The 26,837-nt window shown below is 40.8% G+C and overlaps 1 protein-coding gene across 8 annotated transcripts in view; it reads left to right on the top strand.

The window, feature by feature from the left end:
- The window catches only part of LOC149449311 (ELAV-like protein 2), a 231,504-nt gene that overhangs the window by 81,213 nt on the left and 123,454 nt on the right, over nucleotides 1–26,837 (top strand). For 6 of the 8 annotated variants that reach the window (XM_089693410.1, XM_089693409.1, XM_089693408.1 and 3 more), the window contains one exon: nucleotides 22,417–22,654. In XM_089693410.1, coding sequence (XP_089549536.1) covers nucleotides 22,417–22,654 — 238 coding nt within the window. The remainder of the gene's footprint in view (nucleotides 1–22,416; nucleotides 22,655–26,837) is intronic. The other 2 variants (XM_089693412.1, XM_089693413.1) reach the window with 1 other exon arrangement.

The following is a 26,837-nucleotide window of genomic DNA, read 5'->3' as shown; positions in this document are numbered from 1 at the left end:
ATTCTACATAATTAAAAAACTAATCTTTATTTCATGATGGAATAACCTTTGGATGGTAATATATTTTCCTCAAAAAAGCATTTTATTTAAAAAAATCCGATTTAAATAAAAAAAATCCGATATTTATTTTTTTTTAAAAAATTGATTTTTATCCACCCTGGTTCGCAGAATCAGGCTTGATCTCTGTTAGCACTTGCTGGTAAATTTTGATGATTCTCATATGCAGCAGGGTGCCAGTACCAGTAGCGCACTACCTTTTGGTGAACTGGCGAGTACCGGCAGTCTAGTACATCTTGATATTTCCTTGATTTTTGGAGCTGTTTTTCACGGAATATCTGTATGCGTTGATTGTGGATCAAAGCAATTTATATGCACAACAGTTTCTCCGCCAACCCAAATTCAAACCTTGCCAGACCAGTCGCATGGAAACTCATTATGGTTTCCGAATTTACATTTTTTTTGGTCCTAACCCTCAACATGGGCATTACTAAAAAAAAAAAAAAAAATTAATTGCGATTGTATTGGTCCGCAGACCCGACTCATCGTGTGCCCGTGTTCTCTGCTGCCATGGCCAGGCATAGATATGAGAGTATAATGTGTTTTATGCATTTCAGCGACAATACACTGTCAACCTCGGGTGACCCTGAATTTGATTGGCTCCACAAAATTCAGCGCCTAGCAAATAACCTTCACCAAAAGTTTGCAGATGTCTATACTCCCCAGCAAAACATATGCGTTGATGAGTCCCTCATTAATTTTTTTGGCTTCCTTGCATTCAAACAATTTATCCCCAGCAAACGTGCCAGATATGGGGTCAAGATCTCGAAGACCTGTGAGAGGATAACAGGCTATACTTATAAGTTTCGGATTTACGAGGGAAAAGATGGTCACGTGGAGCCCCCTGGATGCCCAGACTACATGGGGAACAGTGGCAAGATAGTTTGGGACTTGGTGTCATCCTTTTTCCATATGGGGTACCACTTATATGTGGACAATTTTTTTCAAGCGTGCCACTATTTAGAAATTTGTACAATCTTGGAACTGGTGCATGTGGCAAAGTGTGACCTAATGTGTGCCCACCACTAGAAGTGGGTGGATGCAGGGTGGTATATTCTAATGGTGGGCATACCACACACTTTCTGGCAGAGATTTCTTCTTTTTTTTCATTCAGTCCACAGGCAAAAAAAAAAATAGCATATACACCCAACAAGGACCAGCGATGTACTGGTACATCACTGGTCTTTGGTTATACTAGGATAAGGCCTACAGCTGCAGGCATCATCCTGGTATCTATTTTTTTTTTTTTTTTCAGCCGTCGATCGGCTGTCATGTAAAAGCAATCCTAGTGGCTAATTAGCTGCAAGATTGCTTTTTTCAAGCAGCGGGATATGATGCCCCCCTCTGCCTTCTCGGGCAGTCCCATGCCATCGGGGGAACCTGAAAATGCAGCCAGTGTTTCTGCCAACTGACCATAGAGCTGATTGGAGACCAGAGTGGTACCAAGCATCTCTATAGTCTAAGAATTCGGAAGCTACGAGCATTTCATCACTTCAGTTTCGCAGGATATAAACAGCGCCATCTGTAAAATGGGAAAGCATCTGATCACACTATTTTGGTTTGATTAGATAATGTAATGACAGAGGAGATATCCAGAGTCTGATAGACCCCAGATTTCTCAAAAACAAATGTATAACAATGCCCATTGAAGTTATAGGGGATATTTGCCTTCCCTGTTATAGCATTAAAAGTGATAAAAAAAAAAAGAAAGTTAGTGTAAAAATCAAAATAACTTAAAAGAAAAAAAACTTTCCCCTCCCATGCACGCACACCTGTGTGCACAAGCGTTGACCCTGTGTCAGTATGTAAACAGCGGTTGCACCATACATGTGAGGTATCTCCGTGAATGTCAGATCAAGGGCAGTAATTCTAACACAAGAACTCCTCTGTAAATATAAAATGGTAACTTTTAAAGGCTTTTAAAGTGTTGCCTATGCATATTAAAAATGTATGAAGTTTGTCGCCATTGCACGGGGCATGCACAGTTTTAAAGCATGTCATGTTTGGTATATATTTACTTGGCATACCATCATCTTTTGTATGTTACCAACTAATTGGCCAATATATTGTGTTTTTGTGCATTAAAAGTAAAGTGTGTTTTTTTTTTTTTAAATTGCTTTTGAAAAATTGCTGCGCGAGTACTATGTGCCATAAAAAAATTGTAGTGCCCACCATTTTATTCACTAGGGTGTCTGCTTTAAAAAAATATATAATGTTTGGGGGTTTAAGTTAATTTCCTAGCAAAAAATACTGATTTCTTTTCATGTAAAAGTGTCAGAAAAGGCTTGATCTTCAGGTGGTTAGAAGAGTGAGTGATGTGTGGCATAAACTTCTAATGCTGGGCATAAATTGCCCCCACCCCCCAAAACGACCCCTTTTTGGAAAGTAGACACCCCAAACTATTTGCTGAGAAGCATGTTGAATCAATAGAATTTATTTTTTTACCACAGGTTTTTGGAAAATTACAAATTGCACAAAATTGTCACTTAAATGATTTACTGCTCACACATGCCATGGGTATATGTGGAATTACTCCTCAAAATACATTCTGCTACTTCTCCCAAGTATGGGGGGTACCACATGTGAGAGACGTTTTGGCAGTCTAGCCAAGCACAGGACCCCAAAATGCAATAAGCACCTTCAGGCTTTTAAAGGACTTCATTTCCTCATTACACTTCCAGACTACCTATCAGTTTCAGAAACCCTTAAATGCCAGGATAGCACCTAACCCCCCAAATAGCCCCTCTTTTGGAAAGTAAACACCCCAAGGAATTTGATAAGAAGCATGGTAAGTATTTTTGCAGATCTCATTTGTTTCCACAAGTTTTTGGAAAATGAAGAAAAAAAACAAACATATTTTTTCTCTTTCTCTTTTTTTATATTTCAAAACCTTGTGAGAATGAATGAGATCTGAAAAATACTCACCATGCCTCTTTTTAAATTCCTTGGGGTGTCTACTTTCCAGAAAGGAGTCATTTGGGGGGTTCGGTGCTATCCTGGCATGTCAGGGCCTTTGAAACTGTGATAGGTATTGAGGAAGTGAAATGAGGAAGTTACGCACCTTCAGGGTTTCAAAGTGGTCATTGGATTTCAGGCTCCTGTATGTGGCTAGGCTCCCAAAAAGTCTCACACATGTGGTATCCCCATACTCTGTAGAAGTAGCAGAATGTATTTTGGGGTGTAATTCCACATATACCCATGGCTTGTGCAAAAAATAAATCATTTAAATAACTGTGTGTAAAAAAAAAAAAAAAAAAAGTTATTTTCCAGAAACTTGTGGAAAAAAAATAAATCCTCCATGGACTCAATATGCCCCTCAGCAGATAGCTTAGGGTGTCTACTTTTCAGAAAGGGGTCATTTGAGGGTGTTTGTACTATCCTGGTATCTTAGCACCTCAAGAAATGTGATGGGCAGTCAGAGTAAAAGCTGTGTAAATTCCAATATCTATACCATAGTTTGTAGACGCTATAACTTTCACACAAAGCAATACATATACACTTACTGGGATTTTTTTTTAACCAAAAAAAATTAGCTTAATACATTTTGGCCTGAATTTATGATGAAATTTTAGTGTTTTTGGATATTTTTTTTGACCGAAATGAGAAAATATAAGGGGGGTAAATCCTCAGGAGTGCAAGTAGTTAATTGTGATGATTATGGCTTACAGTTCATGAAAACCCCAAATCCACAATCTCAAAAAATTAGAATATTACATGCAAGCAAAACAAGGATTGTACATAGAACAATATCGGACCTCTGAAAAGTATAAGCATGCATATGTACTCAGTACTTGGTTTGGGCCCCTTTTGCAGCAATTACTGCCAAAATGCGGCGTGGCATGGAAGCTATCAGCCTGTGGCACTGCTGAAGTGTTTTGGAAGACCAGGATGCTTCAATAGCGGCCTTCAGCTCTTCTGCATTGTTCGGTCTCATGTCTCTCATCTTTCTCTTGGCAATGTCCCATAGATTCTCTATGGGGTTCAGGTTAGGCGAGTTTGCTGGCCAATCAAGCACAGTAATCCCATGGTCATTGAACCAGATTTTGGTGCTTTTGGCAGTGTGGGCAGGTGCCAAGTCCTGCTGGAAAATGAAGTCAGCATCCCCATAAAACTCGTCTTCAGAAGGAAGCATGAAGTGCTCCAAAATCTCCTTGTAGATGGCGGCGTTGACCCTGGACTTAATGAAGCACAGTGGACCAACACCAGCAGATGACATGGCTCCCCAAATCAACACAGACTGTGGAAACTTCACACTGGACTTGCATCTTGCAGTCTGTGCCTCTCCATTCTTCCTCCATACTCTGGGTCCTTGGCTTCCAAATGAGATGCAAAAGTTGCTCTCATCAGAAAAGAGGACTTTGGACCACTGAGTAACAGACCAGGTCTGTTTTTCTTTAGCCCAGGTAAGACGCTTCTGACGTTTGTTGTTCAGGAGCGGCTTGACAGAAGAATACGACATTTGAAGCCCATGTCCAGGATCCGTCTGTGTGTGCTGGCTCTTGATGCACGGACTCCAGCCTCAGTCCACTCCTTGTGAAAGTCCCCAACATTTTGAATGGCCTTTTCCTGACAATCCTCTCCAAGCTGCGGTCATCCCTGCTGCTTGTGCACCTTTTTCTTCCACACTTTTCCCTTCCATATACAGTGGGGCATAAAAGTATTTAGTCAGCCACCAATTGTGCAAGTTCTCCCACCTAAGATGAGAGAGGCCTGTAATTGGCATCATAGGTAGACCTCAACTATGAGAGACAAAATGAGAAAAAAAATCCAGACAATCACATTGGCTGTTTTGGAAAGAATTTATTTGCAAATTATGGTGGAAAATAAGTATTTGGTCAATATCAAAAGTTCATCTCAATACTTTGTTATATATCCTTTGTTGGCAATGACAGAGGTCAAACATTTCCTGTAAGTCTTCACAAGGTTGGCACACACTGTTGCTGGTATGTTGGCCCATTCCTCCATGCAGATCTCCTCTAGAGCAGTGATGTTTTGGGGCTGTCACTGGGCAACACGGACTTTCAACTCCCTCAAAAGGTTTTCTATGGGGTTAAGATCTGGAGACGGGCTAGGCCACTCCAGGACCTTGAAATGCTTCTGACGAAGCCACTCCATTGCCCGGGCGGTATGTTTGGGATCATTGTCATGTTGGAAGGCCCAGCCACGTTTCATCTGCAATGCCTTTGCTGATGGAAGGAGGTTTGCACTCAAAATCTCACGATACATGGCCCCATTCATTCTGTCCTGTACATGGATCAGTCGTCCTGGTCCCTTTGCGGAGAAACAGCCCCAAAGCATGATGTTGCCACCCCCATGCTTCACAGTAGGTACGGTGTTCTTTGGATGCAATTCAGCATTTTCTCTCCTTCAAACACGACGAGTTGTGTTTCTACCAAACAGTTCTATTTTGGTTTCATCTGACCATATGACATTCTCCCAATCCTCTTCTGGATCATCCAAATGCTCTCTAGCAAACTTCAGACGGGCCCGCACATGTACTGGATTAAGCAGGGGGACACGTCTGGCACTGCAGGATCTGAGTCCCTGGCAGCGTAGTGTTACTGATGGTAGCCTTTGTTACGTTGGTCCCAGCTCTCTGCAGGTCATTCACTAGGTCCCCCCGTGTGGTCGTGGGATTTTTGCTCACCGTTTTTGTGATTATTGTGACCCCACGGGGTGAGATCTTGCGTGGAGCCCAGATCGAGGGAGATTATCAGTGGTCTTGTATGTCTTCCATTTTCTAATTATTGCTCCCACAGTTGATTTTTTCACACCAAGCTGCTTGCCTATTGCAGATTCAGTTGGTTGTGGACAGGTGTCTTTTATACTGATAACTTCAAACAGGTGCCATTGATACAGGTAATGAGTGCAGGACAGAGGAGCTTCTTAAAAAAGAAGGTAAAGGTCTGTGAGAGCCAGAAATCTTGCTTGTTTGTAGGTGACCAAATACTTATTTTCCACCATAATTTGCAAATAAATTCTTTCCAAATCAGCCAATGTGATTGGATTTTTTTTCTCATTTTGTCTCTCATATTTGAGGTCTACCTATGATGCCAATTACAGGCCTCATCTTATGTGGGAGAACTTGCACAATTGGTGGCTAACTAAATACTGTTTTGCCCCACTGTAACTTTCTATTAATGTGCTTTGATACAGCACTTTGGGAGCATCCAACTTATCAGGGAGTTTTTTTTTTTTTTTTTTTACACTTTGCAGTAGAAATGGAGATACTTTCTCCAGCAATGCAAAGCTAGCTGTCATGAACCAAACTCATCCATGAACATTTGACAGCTCAGGATAGTTATCTGTGATTGGCTGGAGCTGGTCACAGTGCGCTGTAATTGGCCCCATGTATCATGTGACAGATTGATTTAAGCACTTTAAATCTCAGCTCACTAGGAAGAGCAGCAGAGCTGTTATGAATGAGTGATTCATGAGCTTTGCTTACATAGTGATCATGTGATTGCACAGTGATCACATCACCGGGTCCCGTTCACTGGAATCTTCATTTCGCTGTGTCTGCTGGATACAGCAAACGAGATCCCTGTGCTCAAATCCATACAGCTAGTGCATGCATTTATCCATCAGGTGCTAAAGGGGTGTAACCACATTAACTCTAGAAATTCTGAAGGACCCTCTGCACACTGGTATATACCCTTTCAAGCAAACTATGCAATAAATAGGGATATTTGGTTCACACATATTGCAATACATGCTTAAGCTGGCCAACTGCGTCAAAGTAATCCCTCTATGACCAGTCCTACTCTGCCCTGCCTACGCAAGTGCTACTGTGGACACAATGCTAGCATAGGGGAAAAGACACAATGGGGAGAGCTACAAGGTTCAGGTCTGGCTACTGACCCAACAATACAACTGCTGTATCCTGCTGGATACAGCAGTTGCGAAAGGGGGAGTGATGTGCACGTTCAGCGCCTCCCTGTGTTAGTACAGCCAGAGCGATTTATGGATATGTTGCTTTGCCTGTAGCTGCTGCTCTGCCGCAGTACATTGTGGGCGGTCAGGAAGCGGTTAATACAAAATCTGCTTGAGATACAAAAAAAAAATTTGGATGGTAGCAGGCATCTGGATTACCTCCTGAGTGACTCAGCTTTTCGTATTCCAAGGATTACTTTGCAGAGGACGATGAGAACTGCCCCCCCCCCCCATGGAAGAACAGAGACTTTTTCAGTCGCACTAAGAATCTGCGTAGCCTGCCAGCTTTATAATGTAAACATAGCAGGTGATTCTAAGGTGCTTGAAATGATTGAAAACTGAGTCTTGTAATTTTTTTTTTTTTTTATATACCATTTGGCAGAGGTCAGGGGTGACTTGCTTTTAAAGCAACACTTCAGCACAGCGCACACTACACACTTTCCTTTTTAGATTTTAAAAGCAATACAAAGTTGGTTTTTTTTTTCGATAATCCAATATTTGCTTATTTTAAAGTTCCCTTACGTAGAGTGCTGTCTGCTTATCTTTCCCAACAACTTGGATTTCCTGCATGCTTTGCAGCTTATCCCCTGCTGTTTTCTTTTGATTCTATGGACTAAATACCCCATGGTACCTTGCTGCCTGCAGGCTGATTCCTGTATTGAAACTCCCTTCCTGAAACTCTTCTTGGCACCTCTAGTTCAGAAAGCAAGTTCTGAATTCTGTGACATTCAGTGCTTACTCCAGGACTTAGTGACATGTAGAATTAAAAGTAAATATGTAGGATTCTTCACAAAGTTTACAAGCTTTAAAAGTAACGAAGTTGCATCTGAGCACTGCAAACAAAAAAGCGGTTTAATTTTTAACCAAACTAAACTCCCCCCGCACATCCATGTCTCCCAGCTTTATTTTGATGAGAAATCGCTTAGAAAAACACCCCCTAGCATTTCTAGCTGCAGCCATCTTAAGCAAGGTCAGATGGATTTCAGGAAGTAAATGCTTGAATCATCTGCCCTTAGGTCAGGCATGCAGGCAGGAGTAGGGTGTGCTTAGATTAGAAAACCCTTCTAAAGACTTCTGGAATGTGTGACATAATTTGCCTTGGCTTGAAAACCCAGCAAGTAGCTGAAGAGATGTTTAGCACAAGTATATTATATACTTTCCTATGTTTACCAACTCTTATGAAAAATATTCACTTGATAGGGTTTATTTTGATTTAAGCTCTTTCAGATTAATGGAAATGGCTAACGAAATACAATGTGAAATGACTAGAATTTTGTTCATAGATGTGTTTTAAAGCTCAGTACTTAAGACTACTTGCAAATATTGCAATGGTTGTCTAGGCACAGTGGCACTTTTTTTTTTTTTTTAAATTTAAATATTTATTGATTTTTCAGTTAAATACATATTTCCATCATCACATAAGAAAAAAAATAAAAAAATAATTTCTTGTTTACACTTTCTAACCTATTTCCCAATCCCTCACCCCCCCTTCCCCGTCAACCTTCTCTGTATTCTCTCCAGATCTTCCTACTAAGGCGAGTAGAGTTTGATCTTCATTTCTCCTTATAGTTTCCTATACTTCGTATTCAAACCAGCTTTTTCCCATTTTCCCCATTTCATATGGTAAACCTCCATCTTCTCTTCCTGCATGTGATAAAGTTTTTCCATCTTTCTAATCTGATTCACTCTACCCACTCTTCCTCTCTCGGCACCTCTACTTTACGCCAGAACTTGGGTATCAAACCTTTTGCAGCATTAAGATAGTACCATATACCTGATTCCTTATATTTATTCACTGTTAAGTCTTTACTGTGCAGGAGACATATTTCTGGGTCCAACCTAACATCGATTTCAGTTATCGTTCCTATTAACCTCCTTAGCGGTTTTCCCGAGTGTAGCTCGGGGTAAAATTTGAGTACCAAGAGCGATAACACCGAGCTACACTCGGGCTTACCATGCGGCGTTGCTCAGGGTTTCCCTGCAGCACCTACCTTGTCCTTCTTTCCCGCGATGTGTCCCCTTCAGCGTTCCCAGCCATCTCCTCCGGCCTATGCCGGCATCCGCCTTCCGTGTTCCGGTCCCTGGGACATACGGGCGCTGGAACCGGCGGTAAATTTGAAATTTTTAAAAGTCATTTTTGCTGTCATTGCTGTTTCAGTGCATTTCACATATATTTTGTCCCTACTGCTTTGTCCTGTGCCCTGCCTGCATTTTGACTGTTCTTTCTGCCTGGAAACTTAGAAAAGTCCATGGCGTCTAAAAAGCGTCCCTTTACGTCAAAAGCGGTTTTAGACCAGCTAGAGAACAGCGATAGTAAATCAGAACCACTTGCAGAATTGAGTGATAATAATTCGTGGGGAAATTCGTCATCAGACGCTGAAAACGATTTTGCGACTTTGCTCAGCGATGTGCGAATTTGCCTCTGTATTTCAAATTTCAGTGTGTTTGGTTTCATTATATTATTGAATTAAATTTATTATAATTTTTATGATTATTTATTAAATTATAATTTATGATTTCGTGTTTCAAGTTTTATCATATCCGGAATGTTTACTAGACTCTTGTTCGTACAGATTTCAGTGAGTTATTCCTAAAAATTACAGCCTACAATAAAAAAACTACATATTTCCATGCAAAAAAAATGGTACCGCTTTCAGCACAAAAAATCAGAAAGAATCATACCGCCGAGGAGGTTAAATTATCTGCCAGAATACTTGGATTTTTGGGCACTCCCACCATATATGGTGCACTGTTCCTATCTCTCCACATCCCCGCCAACACCACGGTGAATTCTCCCCACACATCTTATGTTCAACATTCGGTGTAATGTGCCATCTTATCAAACACTTGTAATTTATTTCTACCTCCCTCATACTTACATTCTCATGAGTTAATCTATATATTTTCCTCTGTTTTTCCTCATCCATCACAACCCCCATGTCACTTTCCCATTTTACTATATATATTGGCTTTGTGTTTGTGTCCAATTCAGTAAGAATTTTATAAACTTTAGCAATACAGTGTTTCCCATCACCTCATGACCCCAACAACTTTTCAAACAAATTCCAGTCCCCTCTAGTCCTCAATGGTTTTGAAAGATTCCCCACAAAACATTTCAATTGAAAATAACGCCACTCATCTATCTTAGTGACTATCTCTCCCTTTTTCTTTTCCAAATCCCTAAATGATCCCAATCCACCCCCCACCATAACATCCCTCAATTGAACATCCTCCTTTTTGAACCATTTACCTGCTATCTCTTCTCTACCTGGGGGAAAAAAACTGTTTCTTAGTGGCATCAATGTAGAATTAAAATCCCACTTCATATTTTTGTGCAAATTATCCCAAACCCTTAAAACATTTAAAGTGTATATACTTACATTATCTTTCAATCCTCTATATTGTGGTGGTACCCATATAACTTTACTTAGATTGGTTTCATTGAGTTTATTTTCAATTTTAACCCAACTTTTTCCAAAATTATATGTCCACTCTAAAATTCTTGCCAGTATTACTGCTTTATAGTATCTTCTAAAATCTGGAACCTCCAATCCACCCTTCTCTTTGTTCCTACTTAGCAATTCATGGGATGTTCTTATTTTTTTATTCCTCCATATATATCTTATTTTTTTAATTGCTTTAAAGAAGGCTTCTGGGAGTTTAATTGGAATCATTTGAAATCTATATAGGATTTTAGGTACAATTACCATTTTTACCAGATTTATACGACCTATCCATGTTGGAATTCCTCCTTCTAATGTTTTTAATTCCTCCCTAATCTCGTTTAACAGTGAAATATAATTTAGTTTATACAGGTATTTATACAAAGCAGTAAGTTTTACACCCAAGTATTTTATATCTTTCTTTCCATATAAAAGGGAATTCCTTTTGTATCTTTTTCTTTTTCACTTTTTAAAATATGTATATTTAAAATCTCAGTCTTTGTTGGATTAATTTTAAAATTTGCCAATTCCCCATATTCCTTCAGCAACTTCATTAAATTTGGGAGTGTTATCCTGGGATTCCCAACATAGAACAAGTCATCCGCAAGATAGCCACTTTGTGCTCTACATCTTCTATCTGAATTCCCTTTATATCTCTATTATTCCTTATTGTTGACAACAAGGGTTCCAGTGACAGAACATATAACAATGGGGACAATGGGCAGCCCTGTCTTGTTCCGTTTGACATCTTGATGGGTTCCGACCTCTCCCCATTTAACATTATAATTGTGGAGGGTTCCCTATACAATTTTCCTATCCACTCTTTCTGTCTCCAATCCCTAGGGCTTCCAGGGTGTCCATCATGAAGCCCCAATCCACTCTATCAAATGCCTTCTCGGCATCAATTGAGAGCACCACTACCAGAGTTTTTCCTTTTCTACTTTTCTGAATAAGCATCAGAGATCTCAACCCATTATCTTTGCCCTCTCTACCTGGAACAAAGCTGACCTGATCCCCATGTATCCATTTGGGCATAAATTCCTTCAGTCTATTTGCTAAGACCTTTGCGTATAACTTAGTGTCCGTGTTCAGTAATGAAATAGGTCTATAACTCGAACATTGAGAAGCATCTTTTCCTTCTTTGTGGATACGCACAACATGGGCCTGTAGATATTCTCCTCTTCCATCCCTCCTCCCAAAGCATTCATATATCTTCTAAGCTTAGGTATTAATATTTCGCTATATTTTTTATAGTACCTCAGTGTAACCATCTGGTCCTGGACTTTTCCCCGACGCTGTGCTTTTTAATGCTGCTTTTATTTCTTCCTGTATAATTTCTGCATCTAGGGAATTCAGTTGTATTTCGCTTAATTTTGATAAGCCCGCATTCTCCAGATATATCTTTCTCTTTTGAATCCTCTCAATTTCAGTTTCAGAGTTTTTTAAAGAGTCATGGGGACAGATTATACAGCTTTCTATAATATTCCATGAATACTTAAGCAATTTCTTTAGTTGAATAGACCAGTTCTCCCTTGGAGCTTTTTATTTTTTCTATAGAATTCCTATTTTTCTTTTTCCTCAGGGCTCTCATTAAATATTTTCCTGGTCTATCTCCCCATCTATAACGCTCACTTAGTACTTTATTATAGACTCTTCTCCTCTCCTCCATCAAAGTCTCTAGCTCTTTCTTTTTTATTACCTTCTGCCTCATTTCTTTTTGTTCTATTTTTATGTATCTGTTCCAGGTAACATTTCTTTTAAAAGTCCCCTAACTTTCTTTCTTTCTTTTTTGCCCCAATCGCAATCAACATTCCCCTTATGTATGCCTTAGGAGACTCCCACTCTGTGGCTATCGAAACATCTCCTGTCTTTCTCCTCAAAAAATCGCTTAATCTCTTCCCCAATCTTCTGAGCAACATCTTTATCTAGAAGTGCCTCATTCAGCTTCCATCCTAGACCTCCTGCCCTCCTCCTTCCCCATTCCATTTTCATTGTGACAGGGGCATGATCTGAAAGACATTGCTTCTACTTCTACCTTAACCACAGACTCAATAAGTTGATGCTCAATTTCAATTTATAATCTAGTCTCAAGTACATCTCATGAACATTTGAGAAGATATAGTCTCTATCATGCATATAGTCAGGTCCATAAATATTGGGACATCGACACAATTCTAACATTTTTGGCTCTATACACCACCACAATGGATTTGAAATGAAACGAACAAGATGTGCTTTAACTGCAGACTGGCAGCTTTAATTTGAGGGTATTTACATCCAAATCAGGTGAACGGTGTAGGAATTACAAGAGTTTGCATATGTGCCTCCCACTTGTTAAGTGGGACAATTGGCTTCTCAGCTGTTCCATGGCCAGGTGTGTTATTCCCTCATCCCAATTACAATGAGCAGATAAAAGGTCCAGAGTTAATTTTAAGTGTGCTAATTGCATTTGGAATCTGTTGCTGTCAACTCTCAAGATGAGATCCACAGAGCTGTCACTATCACTGAAGCAAGCCATCAGGCTGAAAAAAACAAAACAAACCCATCAGACAGATAGCAAAAACATTAGGCGTTGCCAAAACAACTGTTTGGAACATTCTTAAAAAGGAATGCACCGGTGAGCTCAGCAGCACCAAAAGACCCGGAAGACCACGGAAAACTGTGGTGGATGAGCGAAGAATTCTTTCCCTGGTGAAGAAAACACCCTTCACAACAGTTGGCCAGATCAAGAACACTCTCCAGGAGGTAGGTGTATGTGTGTCAAAGTCAACAATCAAGAGAAGACTTCACCAGAGTGAATACAGAGGGTTCACCACAAGATGTAAACCATTGGTGAGCCTCAAAAACAGGAAGGCCAGATTAGAGTTTGCCAAACGACATGTAAAAAAGCCTTCACAGTTCTGGAACAACATCCTATGGACAGATGAGACCGAGATCAACTTGTACCAGAGTGATGGGAAGAGAAGAGTATGGAGCAGGAAAGGAGCTGCTCATGATCCTAAGCATACCACCTCATCAGTGAAGCATGGTGGTGGTAGTGTCATGGCGTGGGCATGTATGGCTGCCAATGGAACTGGTTCTCTTGTATTTATTGATGATGTGACTGCTGACAAAAGCAGCAGGATGAATTCTGAAGTGTTTCGGGCAATATTATCTGCTCATATTCAGCCAAATGCTTCAGAACTCATTGGACGCCGCTTCACAGTGCAGATGGACAATGACCCAAAGCATACTGCAAAAGCAACCAAAGAGTTTTTTAAGGGAAAGAAGTGGAATGTTATGCAATGACCAAGTCAATCAGCTGACCTGAATCCGATTGAGCATGCATTTCACTTGCTGAAGACAAAACTGAAGGGAAAATGCCCCAAGAACAAGCAGGAACTGAAGACAGTTGCAGTAGAGGCCTGGCAGAGCATCACAAGGGATGAAACCCAGCGTCTGGTGATGTCTATGCGTTCCAGACTTCAGACTGTAATTGACTGCAAAGGATTTGCAACCAAGTATTAAAAAGTGAAAGTTTGATTTGATTATTCTGTCCCATTACTTTTGGTCCCTTAACAAGTGGGAGGCACATATGCAAACTGTTGTAATTCCTACACCGTTCACCTGATTTGGATGTAAATACCCTCAAATTAAAGCTGACAGTCTGCAGTTAAAGCACATCTTGTTCGTTTCATTTCAAATCCATTGTGGTGGTGCATAGAGCCAAAAGTGTTAGAATTGTGTCGATGTCCCAAAATGTATGGCCCTGACTGTGTAATTCTCCAGATATCCACCAGTTGACACTCATGTATTTCTTTCTTCAATATTCTCAGAGCCCCACACCCCTCTCTCTGCACAGAAGAGGTTGCATCTTTTTGTAGATCCATACAAAAATTAAAGTCTCCAGCCAAAATCAAGCGGCCTTTTTTTAAAGTCCATCAGCTTCCTCAGCACACTTCAAAAATAACTCCGGTTTTTTGTTTGGACAGTAAATATTAGCCATTGTACACTCAGTTTCCTGTAGCCTACCTCTCAAAAACAGAAATCTCCCTTCTGGATCTACCTTCCTGTCCTCCAGCTCAAACCTAATATTCTTTGCAAACCCTATTGCTACTCCCTTTGCTCTCTTAATCGGGGAATCTGCATAGTACCATACTGGGTAATACCTAGATTTTAACTTAACATTTGACTCTATCTCAAAATGTGTCTCCTGCAAGAAAACTACTGAAGATGCTCTGTTGTAGCTCTTTAGCCTAAATCTTTTCCCAGGACAATTCAACCCATTTAAATTATAAGTTATAAACGGTATTTCTTCCATCTTTGTTAAATCTCCCCTCTTCTCCTCCATCTATACTTTTCCTTATTTCTTGCTTTCATTCCTCCTATCATACAGGAAGTTGACCCCAATACCCCTCCCCCACCCCCCATCCTCCCATCCACTCCCTCCCCCCCATACCCATCCCCCTCCCCCCTCTTTTTAGGCTTCTAGTATTCCTACCAATCATTTGTGGGCCTAGTCCCACCTTTGATTTAATCCTTGGGGCTAAACTCCGGCCATGAACAGCTCTCCCTCTTTCCAACCTCGCCGATTACCCCCTGAGCTATCTACTTAACTCAATAAGTTTTCACAGACCTCTAAGGCCGCGAATCTAAAAGGGATATCGCAAGGGAGAGAAGGAGACCGGAAGGGAAAGAGAAAAAAAAAATTATTCTTCACTCTTCCCCCCCCCCCCCTACCTTCCCCCCCCCCTACCTTCCCCCCCCCCCTACCTTCCCCCCCCTCCTACCTTCCCCCCCTCCTACCTTCCCCCCCTCCTACCTTCCCCCCCTAACAAGCTGCCAATCCTCTTTTCTTAAAGTTCTAATTTCTTCTTCCCATCCAGCAAATTCCATTCTTTGCAATTCAAGTCTATCACAAAAGTCTCAAGTCCTCAGGAAATCTCAGATAAGCTGTAACTCCATTTTTCCATCCTATTAGGCACTCTGGGGTTCCCCATGTATAATGCACGTTCTGCTTCCTCATCTGCTCCAACAGGGGCCTCAGGGATCTCCTTCTCCACAACGTCTCAGGTATTAGATCTGCAAAAATCTGAATGTCTATTTCTCCATACTTAATTGTTCTTCCTTTGATCTTCCTCCAAATTTCTTCTTTATCCCGATACTTTTGGAATTTAACAATTCTATCTCTCGATTTTCCCTTCCCAATACTTTGTTGGAGTTTTCCTATTCTGAAGACTCCATCTAGTTTAATCGCTTCTGTATCTGATCTGTCCATTATGGAGGTTAGGATTTTACTTACTACTTCTTGCAATACTTCTCTTAGAAATCTCTGGGACCCCTCATATCCTAAGAATACTCCTCCTGTCCCTGTTTTCCTGTACCTCTACCTTATAAAGCAACTTTATCTAGACTTTCCCCATGTTGGATATCTTCTTTTTTAATTCGGAAATGTTTTGTGCCTGATCTTTAACTTTCATTAACAGCTGTCCCAAATCATTCCGAATAGTTGCCATTTCTTCCTTTGTTTTCTCTAATTCTTTGAACATTTCTGCCATCTTTTTTTTTTATTCGGCACTTGTAGATCTCTTTCAAGCTCTTTCATCTCCATATTTCCTGATATTTGTTGAGTGCTAACATTCAAGCCCAACGTTAGTCTAGGACTATTTTCCAGGCTGAGATCCCCTTCTCCTTTCTCATTTATGCCTTGGGGCCTCTCTGGGGTCACATTTCCCTGGGACGTATATTTTTTAATTGTGCCGGTTTGGGACCCTTTAAACCCACTACCTTTTAGCACTTTTGTTCTTCATATCTTCTGTGTGGCTTATTCTCCTTTATAAACTCGGGGTAAGTGAAGGTTAAATATATATATACTCGGGTCTCAACCTTGCCTGGTTATTTGTCCCTTAATTTTCCTTTCTGTGTCCCTTAGTCTTCTCCTTTCAGCTCCTTTGTATTCCCTGGGAATCCCCCTTTCTCCCCTTCACTCTCTGTTTTTTCAAAGCAGCACAATTATAACATTTGACATATTTCAAGCCACAGCCAGTCTCGCCCTCCTCTCTTCTGTTCTTGCAAGACAGCTCCAGGCTTCAGATGTCAGTTCTTTTAGCAGTTCATTTCTCAGGGGGATTCCTCAGAGTCCTCTGGTTGTTAACACAGGACTGGGGCTTTTAGGCTCCTCTTCAGCCCTGGCAGCAAGTCCAATAGTGAACTGAGGAGCGGACCGGCGCCTCCTCTTCACAGGACGCCAGCCGGCTTCCTCACCTCCCAGTACGCCTCAGCGGCTGACCACGTGGTCAAGCCGCGCCTCCCTGTCTCCCGGCAACCCGACACAGCGTCTCTGCCAGGCTCCAGACAGACCTTGCTCCGTCTCTCACTCCCGGTCCGCCGCACCAGAAGGCTGGCACAGATCCGCCACGACCCCTCAAACAGAGGTAGGTCTCACCCCTCCGTTCTCCTTCATCACGAGGGCTCCCGGGTAGGTTGGAATGTGGAGCTTGTCAGGGAGCTCCTACATCGCGCCCTCCTCAGCTGCCATGATCAGGCTTCACCCCCCCTCCTCAGCACAGTGGCATCTTTTAGCATCAGCGTCAGTTTAGATTTTCTACAGCTGGGTGGTAAAACTAAGCGGTTGAATACACATACAATGAAACCGCATATTGCATCCACCTGGGAGGTACAGCTATAGCATCCAGCCTGTCTATTTCATGAACAGAACACTATATTGGGTGGTTCTTTAATTTACACTGTGTACGTTTAGGGATGAATGCTCAAAATGCAGGTATTCTGCGTCATTCATCCCTGAAGGCGTAGATCCTTAAGCGGGAGTACAACTCAGAATAGCTTTCTTGTGCCTACAAGATGCTCTAATCGAGATTGGACACATGGGCTAGAAGCTGTGTGCAAGGGACCAAAGCCACCAAGTTAGACTTAATGGTGATTCTGCTTATTCTCTTTTGAAGACAAGTTTTTTTAAATTAGAAAATTGTTCAGGCATTGGGCAGGAGATTTAATTTCACTGTCTAAAGCCCCAGCAATTCACCTTTTTGCCTTTTAATTTTTTAAATGACGAAAAAACTTTACCCAGATCTGACTATTCTTAGATGGTAAGTTCGCTTTAATTGTGGGAGTCTTTGCATATAAACCACAGAAGCATGGCTTAAATCTTACTATTCAAGCCATAATCTCAGGAAAAAGTATGCTCCGTACTATGCTATCATGTGATGTAGATTAAAGGCTTTTTTTCTTCAAAAACTGCTCTGAATTTTAAGCCAGGGCTGGGAAAATGCTAGAAGGTAGGTAGCCTAACTTCCTAGAAATTTTGATTCAATGCATCTTAGCCCAGTTAAATGTATTTCCCATTTGCTGCTCATTTTGCTGTGCCACTTGCCCACCAGAGGATTTACTTCCCTTCCTGACCAGGCCATTTTTTATACCGCTGCATTACTTTAACCACTTGCCTACTAAGCACTTGTACCCCCAGGTGGGCGGCACTGATGGGCACTGATCATCAGTGCCGATCACTTCTCTGACCATTGCTGGTTATTGGCAATACTTTCCTCACGCTATGACAGCTTGAGGGAAGTGCAACTGTATTTACCCAGTGATCTTCTGTGTCATTGGAGACCGCTAATCACGTGGTAAAAGGCTGCTATGATTGGCTATTTAACATATCCCATGATCAGCTGTCCATAGGACACAGCGATCACCGGCGGCGCCGGGTGCGCGCCGCTGAAGGCATGTTCCTCCTGGAGAGTGTCATTTACTTGTCTAGATGTTGTGAGTGGGTTTTTCTTTACCATAGAGAGGATCCTGCGATCATCCACCACTGTTGTCTTTCGTGGACGTCCATGCCTTTTTATCTTGAGCTCACCAGTGTGCTTCTTTCCGCAGAATGTACCAAACTGTTGATTTGGCCACTCCTAATGTTGCTGCTATCTCTCTGATGAATTTGTTTCGTTTTTGAAGCCTTACAATGGCCTATTTCACTTGTATGGGCAGCTCCTTTGAACGCATGATGTAGGTTCACAGCAATAGATTCCAAATGCAAATGCCACACTTAGAATCAACTCCAGACCTTTTACCTGCTTAATTGATGAAGAAATAATTGAGTAGCCCACACCTGGCCATGAAACAGCTTTTGATTCAATTATCCAATTACTTTTAGTCCCTTGAAAAAGGGGGGATGGCTACTCTTAAGAGCTGTAATTCCTAAACCCTTCCTCCAACCTGGATGCACATACCCTCAAATTAAATCTGAGTGTGTTCACTTTCAGCTCATATCCATTAAATAACTATCGCTTGAATGTTTTGGTAAATACCTGGAAAAAAACTAAAATTGTGCCTGTGTCCTAATATATATGGACCTGTGTCTGTGTATGTCTTTGTCGGTGTATGTACGTGTGTGTATGTATGTATGTATATATATATGTATATATATGTGTGTATATATATATATATATATATATATATATATATATATATATATATATATATATATATATATATATATATATATATATATATATATATAAAATTGAATCTAATTTAGACTGACACTCATTTTACCTCTGGACTGGGTCACGATGCTGGATAATATACGCTGATGCACTAATTTTATAAGCGCTAGTTACCCGCTTATCTTGCTATTATGAGAGCCAACTGTGTATTGGCTCAAACTCCAGCGACGTACAGGTATGTCACTGGAGCTGACGTGGATAAAGAATTTTGGAATTACGATAGGCAAGGCTTTAAATGGGTATAACATAGCAACTTCGGAAAAATATTCAATTTAACTGCAGTAACCCTACCCAGGAATGAAATACAGCCATAATTTCAGTATATTACTGATATGAGACACAGGGAAGATAGAAGCAAAAAAGGATGACGTATTGGGTGTGAAAATGATCCCTAAATAGGAGATTGCATCTTTTGACCCTAGGAATGGGACTAATGTTCTAAGCATTTCGCACTGAATAGAGTATATTTGGCATCAGGATTTAGAGACTCAATTCCCAAACTTTTGTCATGTAAATTTGCAGCCTGATTCACATTAGACGCTAACCTAACGTTGTTAGTGATCAATAAAACCCTATTGGTCAGGAGGTGTCAGAGCCGATATATAATTTAAATCACAGCAGCAGTATTGAACCTTTATTGGACTTAACGGCAAAATCATTGAAATTTTTCTCTATAGGCACAATTCATTACAAACCTGTGCCAACATTTGGACATTTTCTTTGGTTTAAGGACATATTCCTGGCCTCCATTGCATTACTGTTTGATACTATTCATTTAAATTCTATTGAATTTCAAATATAGCATAAGTGTTCATGTTTATACTTATTCTCTGCAAAGCAGTAAAGTGCTAAAGCTTAAAATCCGCAGCAGTTTTTCAAAATCTAACATGCAAACCCTTGTAAGGATAGGTTCACATGACTTTATTCACTAAAAAGTGATCTGCGGTGGATTGCTTTTCAAAGGGTGCAAGTGCAGCGGTATCTGGGATTCCAGGAGATGATACTGCCACCTTTTTTTTTTTTTTTTTTTGTTTTGTTTTTCCCCAAAAGCAAATTTGTATGAATCGATTACTCTGCAAATGCAAGCTGGGGGGCATTGCCTGTCAAATTCAGAAAGCCAAGTTAAATTACCACATGTGTATTATACCTCTTAGCTGCCTTGTTAATCTTTCGTCAGCTGCCCAGGGGTGTGGTACAAATGTGTGCTAACCACACATTTTTTAACTACCTTTGTGAACAAGGCCTTAATTAAATTTTTTTTAAATGTTTTCTCAAAACATAATTGAGAGATATGAAATGAGGTACAAGACCCTTTTCTATAGAAAACTGTTTCAGCTTAAGCTACATACCAGCTGAAACTTTAGTTGTGAAGGACAAAAAAATTGCAAAACTTACCCATCTACACTGCTGTTGTCCCACATACTAAGTCGTCTCCTGCATTAGATGGTGATGCTGTTGTGGGTTGAATGGTGTCGTGGTCATTCAGCCCATTTCCTGTGCAATATTGACCAGCCACTTTGGCCTTATGGCTAAATTTACACTGACTTGCAATAAAATGCAGGGAAAATGGATGTACATTTCTGTCCATTGTAACACTGTTTTAGCACATTAAAATGCACTGCATTTTGTAATATTTCCCGTGACACCACATCCTGAGTCACAAAATCATAAAGCAAACTTTTTTTTCTTTGACCTGCATTTTACACCCTCCCTGCATTGCATTAAAATGCATACATGTTGCACTTTATTGGAATTCAAGTCAACAGTGTTGTAGTGTGAACGGGACACACACAATTTTTAGGTGTCCTTGTGTTAACCTGCATTTTTACAGCTGAAAATGCAGATCAATGTGCTAGTGTGAATTAGCCAAATAAGCACATTGCACAGAGAGGCACCATGTCGGTGAGCCCCACTTTGCAGCATTTAGGCCTTTTTAATTGCTGTGGACAATTGAAGTGCCTGTGACATGCTCAAACCAGGGTTAGATAGTGGAAAACACCGGAGTTGGACTTTGCTGTAGTACAGTGGATGTCAGATTAATTTTTTTAGAACCTTTTGGATTGCCACTGTAAGACTACATTCACACTAGCGTTGTGTGCACGCGGCAGAGAGGCGTTTGGGAAGCGTTTTTACCGTTCCCAAACGCCTCGGACAATTCTGCATATTGCAGCACATGGTGCTGTTCTAATGGGAGTGTTAGCATCGCGGCAAAATGTATGCCTCTGATCAGGTCTGGAGGCGTTGAAGCCTCCTATTCTAGTTTATGGAGCTGCGCGTTTGCGGCATGGTTGCGGGGCATTTGCGGAGCAGTAACACCATTTAAACTTCATTATAGGTGTTTTTGGGGCGTTTTTAACGCTCGGCAAACGCCTAGCAACCGCTGATAAACCATGCATGCGGCGTTTGTGGAGCCGAGTGTTAAAAAACGCTCTGCGAACACCGGACCAATGCTTGCCAAATGCTATAGGGGCATTTGGCAAGCGTTGGTAAAACAGTCAAGTGTGAATGAGCCCTAACAAAAGGTGAGTGTATGTAAAGCCAAAATTAAAATGTGCAAGGTGCTATTATATTTATACTTACATGAACAGGAGGGGGGATATTTTTCAATGGGGAAACTTGATCTGGTGGCAACTGTCTGAGGGGATATTGTCCTGCATTGGAGAGAGGTCCTCTTACTTCCTGTTTTTGCCTCTTTTGAGCAACTGAAGGGAAATCTCAGTGGGACAAGTGAGACAGACAGCAAAAAAAATGAAGGTGTTAAGGGAGATCAATCAACAGAAGGAAAAAAAAATCTTCAATCCCCCAGGGGATCCTATGTACATAACACTTATCCCCATTACAAATTAAAAAAATATTTTCAGTCATTGCTGGCTGCAGCTCCACCCTTCTTGAAGCCTAAGGCTGGCCATACATTATACAATTTTCTTGAGATTTTTGGTTTAGATTTGCCAAAAACCATATAATAGAAGTTCAAATCTAACACTTTCAATTGTATCCAAGTAGGCAGGCCCTTGCACTACATAGTTGAAGGTAAATCTAAAGGAAATTGGTCAGAAAATTGTATAGCGTATGGCCAGCCTTAAAGTATGGGTGATCTCATGAGGGCAAGTTACAGCCAGTCTGCTTCCAATGAGAGCACCTTTTCTGTTAAAAAAAAAAAAAAAAAAAAAAAAGCTTGGCTACACAAAAGCTTGACATTTTACTATAAAACAAAACACTGGTTTGCAGTGATCATGGAAAATGTATTTATATGTTTCAATTTGTCAGTCATAAACCAGAGTGCTAATGCAATTGACTGCTAGAAGCTGTCAATTTAAAGTGATGCTTTTTTTTATTCAGATAGTGAACATATAAATGTTTATGTAATGAGCAAATCACATGGAGTAGATGATTTGGCAAAACCTGTTTTGTGTGCACATTTATATCTCAATATTAGTTTTGACATTTTCTTCTTACCCCTTCCCCCCCCCCCCCTCTCTCATTAGCAGGTAATAGCTGCCATGGAAACACAATTGTCCAATGGTCCCACATGCAATAACACAGGCAATTGTCCAAACTCTATAAACTGCACATCACCGGTGGACTCCAGCAATACAGAGGACAGCAAGACCAATTTAATAGTTAACTACCTTCCTCAGAACATGACCCAGGAAGAGTTGAAGAGCTTATTTGGAAGTATTGGAGAAATTGAATCCTGTAAGCTTGTGCGGGATAAAATAACAGGTATAGAACATTTTTAAACATTTTTTGGGGATTTTCCCTATGCAAATTTGATCATGTTTAAATAATTAAGTTCCTTTAGTTGCAGTTTGATTTACAAATTGGATATCAGAAATAGCCTGCAGTGAGTAATAAGCTTTAAGAAGTAAAGTGAGCCAAAGTTCCTTGGTTTCCTTTGCATTCTTCCACTGCTAAGACATTGTGTTTACCTTTTTGAAAGTCTAAAGTTACATAGCTACACTCTCTTGCATCCTTGTAACTACATTTGCACATTGTGACTATCCACTCAGATGCTGAACGCTGTATTGTGGAAGGCAGGGGAGTGTATTTTATAGGTTGTGACAGCCGGTTGTGGTGGTGGGGGGTGCAAGGGATTAGGCACTTGTTCCCAGGGCCTTTCTCAAATACTCAAGTCTCAGAATGTTCTTGTATGTTCTGGCTTTGTACATTATACTTGTATGTTAGGGTAGTCTACAAACACTAAATCATTCTTCCTAGGACAGATAGAGCCTTAACACTTTAGCTGCCTGACAGTGGGGGGGGGGGGGTGTTTACACACATTCCTGGTGCCTGCAGCCTCTGGGATTGTTTGTAAATCTGGCAAGCAGACTCCACCTGGTTGCTTCCACACCCCCAGTAACAGTTTTTAAGACCCTGGATGTCTCATTAGTTACACCCAAGCACATAAAATCCCCCTCCCCCAACATATAAGCACGTACAAACTTAAACCTCGCGTCAAGGACCCCTACGCATGAAAACGTAGATTGCAATACACATTACATATTGCAACGTACGCCCAAGTGAGCAATATTTCTAGCACCAGACCTTCGCCGTAACACTAAACTGATGACCTATAGGGGACTTTAAAAGCATCCTGTAGACAATATGGGATACTGAAGCTTGTTGCCATTTCACGTGTGCATGCTTTCTTTTGTTTTACCAAAATATTGGGTAATTGCATTTGTGTGCCCTAAAACTAATTTTTTTTGTTTTTTTACTGAAATTTTGCATTTCCTGGACCTTGAAACTACCACTATTTTTATTCTCTAGAGTCTGGTTTTAAAATTTTTTTTTTTTTGTAAGGGTTCATCGGTATTGGTGCCGCTACCGAGTATTTTCATGATAAATTGTACTGGTGAAAATACTACCGATACTTTGCGATGTGATTTGTGCTAATGGGGGCAAATTGCAGCACAAAGATTAGCATGCGATTTGCCATAGCCTGAGTTCACACAGGAGTGGTGTGGGAAACCTCCCTGCAGGCATCCCATGCTTGGTGCCAGTGGTAGGAGAGGAAAGAAAGCCGCTGACCAATCAGATGGTGTCTAGCCCGAACTGTCAACGCTGCAAGGAGAGGAAAGAAAGTGATAGGAATTTCAAATTCATGTTGCTTTCTCTCCTACCACTGACACTCAGCATAGGATGCCTGCAGGGAGGTTTCCTGCAGCATTCCTGTGTGAATTTGGGCTATGACAAGCCTGGGTTCACACAGGAGCAATGGGGAAACTGCGTACGATTTAGACAGAAATTACATTCTTCAAATCGCATGCTATTCTTTGCGGTGCAATTTGCATCCATTACACAAATCTCACTGTAAAATATCGTTACTCTGTATCGGCGAGTTTAAAAAAAAAAAAGCCATTGGTGCATCCCTAATTTTATGCAATCTTTAGGCCTAAAATTATTTTTTAAATTTGTGCAAAAACTGCTCTGGCAGTGTAAGTGTTAAAGGCAAAGTTCACCTTTTATTTTTATAAATTACAGCTTTCCTATTTACTAACCATATACCATTAATGTACCTCTTTTGCAGAAAAACTGCTTTCTGTATGTCCTAGACTAGCCCTTGCCTCAGCCTCAAGTGTGGTGTATGGAAAATGTCTCCATTACTTGAGGAATGGCCTTTAGGTTGGGAAAATGGTTAAGACACAGGAGGTTCAACCGGCTGACCACATTCACACCCTACACCTGCCCTCTCCTTCTGGTTGATTACTCCCACTCACCTCTACAATTGGTGTCAGTGAACAATTTTCACACCCATCGTTTTTTTTCAACCATTCCTTCATCTATTTAGAGTATTTATTTGGCAGTATGTGCAGTAGCTGAGTGATCACAGCCTATGTGGAGCAGAGCTGTAGTACTGAAAACAAGTGTCTCTCTGAAAGTTTTGTAAAGCTCACCATACACTACAAAATCTGATGGTACAATCTCCTTTAGATCTATCAACTCTGTAGTGTGAGGGCCTGCCTGATTGGATACAGAGCTGTTGGATATATATAGTTTTGGTAAATCTAAAGGAGATCGTACAAAGATTGTAAAATCAGATTATATAGCGTATGGCACCCTTTGGTGCCTAAAAAAGCATCTAGTTCATTTTAGGTGTATAAAGGGTGCCATACACTATATAATCTGATTGTACAATCTCTGTACGATCTCCTTTAGATTTACCAAAACTATATATTTGAATATATACTGTATATCCAATAGCTCTGTATCCAATCAGGCAGGCCCTCACACTACAGAGTTGATAGATATAAAGGAGATTTAGGCACCAAACACATTTTGCCACATGAAAAAACAGGCATCAATGCAGAAAAAAGCACAGTAAATATGTGCAAACCACAGCATGCAAAATGTCCCATGATCTACTTTGCCACGTGTAGTGCAGTCCCTTGAAGTCAATGGCCTGCTTTATTCGTTTCACAGGAAAAGTGCCAAAAAGTGCGCTTCCAATGCGCTAGGTGTGAAGTGGGCTTAAAAGTGAAATTGGTGTGTTTATACAAGAACAATCTGCATGTTTCCGAACTCACAGCACTGCACGGAAAACACATGCTTTGCAAGCCAGCTCCAAACGCACATCTCACTTGCAGCACAATTAAATGTTAATGGCACCCCAAGCACTGGTAACGGGTTCATGTCTGTTGTGCTGCAAACCCACAAAAAAGCACAGTAAAAATGTGCAACGCTCCATTCTCAAAGTTCAGGAGCTTCTTTGGGGCATTTGTCACACATAGGGCAGCCCATTCAAATGGGCTGCCCTGTGTGTGATGAGCAGTGATGCTCCAAACTCCCCAAAAAGTGTGGAAACGTGACTTCTCACAATATGGAAACGGATGTTCCATTTGTATTGCTCGACTTCGGGCAAGCAGCAGGGCTCATCTGTCAGGTGGAAGCATTCGAGCGGCAGTGCTGCCACCGATTGCTTTCACACTGCCCACATTGTCAATTCAGGCCTCCCACCCCCACATATAGGCACGTAGAAATGTAAAAGCACATGGTGCACCTACGCATGAAACCGTTGATTGCAATACACATGTTACGTATTGCCAGAGTGACAATGCTAGCACCTGACCACCTCTAACACTAAGCTGATGAACTATAAGGGGCTTTAAAAGTGTCACCTATAGAAAATAAGGTTTGACCTGTTGGATATCTATTTACTTGTTGCAACCTCATCTTTTATATTTTAGCAAAAAATGGGTAATTGCTGTTTTTTGTGCCCTAAAATTAAGTGTATTTTTTACAGAAATGTTGCATTTCCTAGACCTTTGTTGTAATATCGTGTGACATAAATTGGAGCTACCACTCTTTTATTCTCTAGGGTCTCTGCTTTAAGAAAACGTGTTTGGGGGTTTTATGTAATCTTCAGGTCTAAAATGATTTTTTTTTTTTTTTAAACGTGTGCAAAAAAAGCCCTGGCAGTGAAAGGGATAAGGATAAGCCTGACACTCCCCTTTTCTGACGAGCACCCAATCTGTGCCAGTTACACTGCAAGATGTCTCCCCTCCCTGCTAGTTCCCTGGTTTTTCACCCAGACTGCTGGAAGACAGGCAGGGAGGTGAAGAGGTAAACGCTTAATATTTTTAACATTACGCTCTTTAAGTCGCCATAAAACCCCTTTTGTTTTTAAAAGCCCCAGACATTCCTAAAAGCGCCTCAGATTTAAATACGGGTTTGGTTAAAATTATTATTATTATTTTTTTTTTTATATGGACAAGTAGATGGTCATGAGGGCCTAGTAGATTAAGACCCTGATTTAGTCCCTGGACAAGTAGTTTTTCAGAATTTACACAGCCCCAGAAGATGTGAATGGGGCCTGACAGCTGAGTGTCTTCATCCTTTCCCTATGTACTTGTATAAAGATGGCTGTACACAATGATGCTAATAGATCTAAAGGTAATTGTACAAT

This window comes from Staurois parvus, unplaced genomic scaffold, assembly GCF_062004578.1.
Source record: "Staurois parvus isolate SC_StPar_1 unplaced genomic scaffold, SC_StPar_1.0 ptg000632l, whole genome shotgun sequence".
Taxonomy (NCBI): domain Eukaryota; kingdom Metazoa; phylum Chordata; class Amphibia; order Anura; family Ranidae; genus Staurois; species Staurois parvus.
The sequence above is the reverse complement of the archived record's forward strand: the minus strand, read 5'-3'. Positions and strand labels throughout refer to the sequence as shown.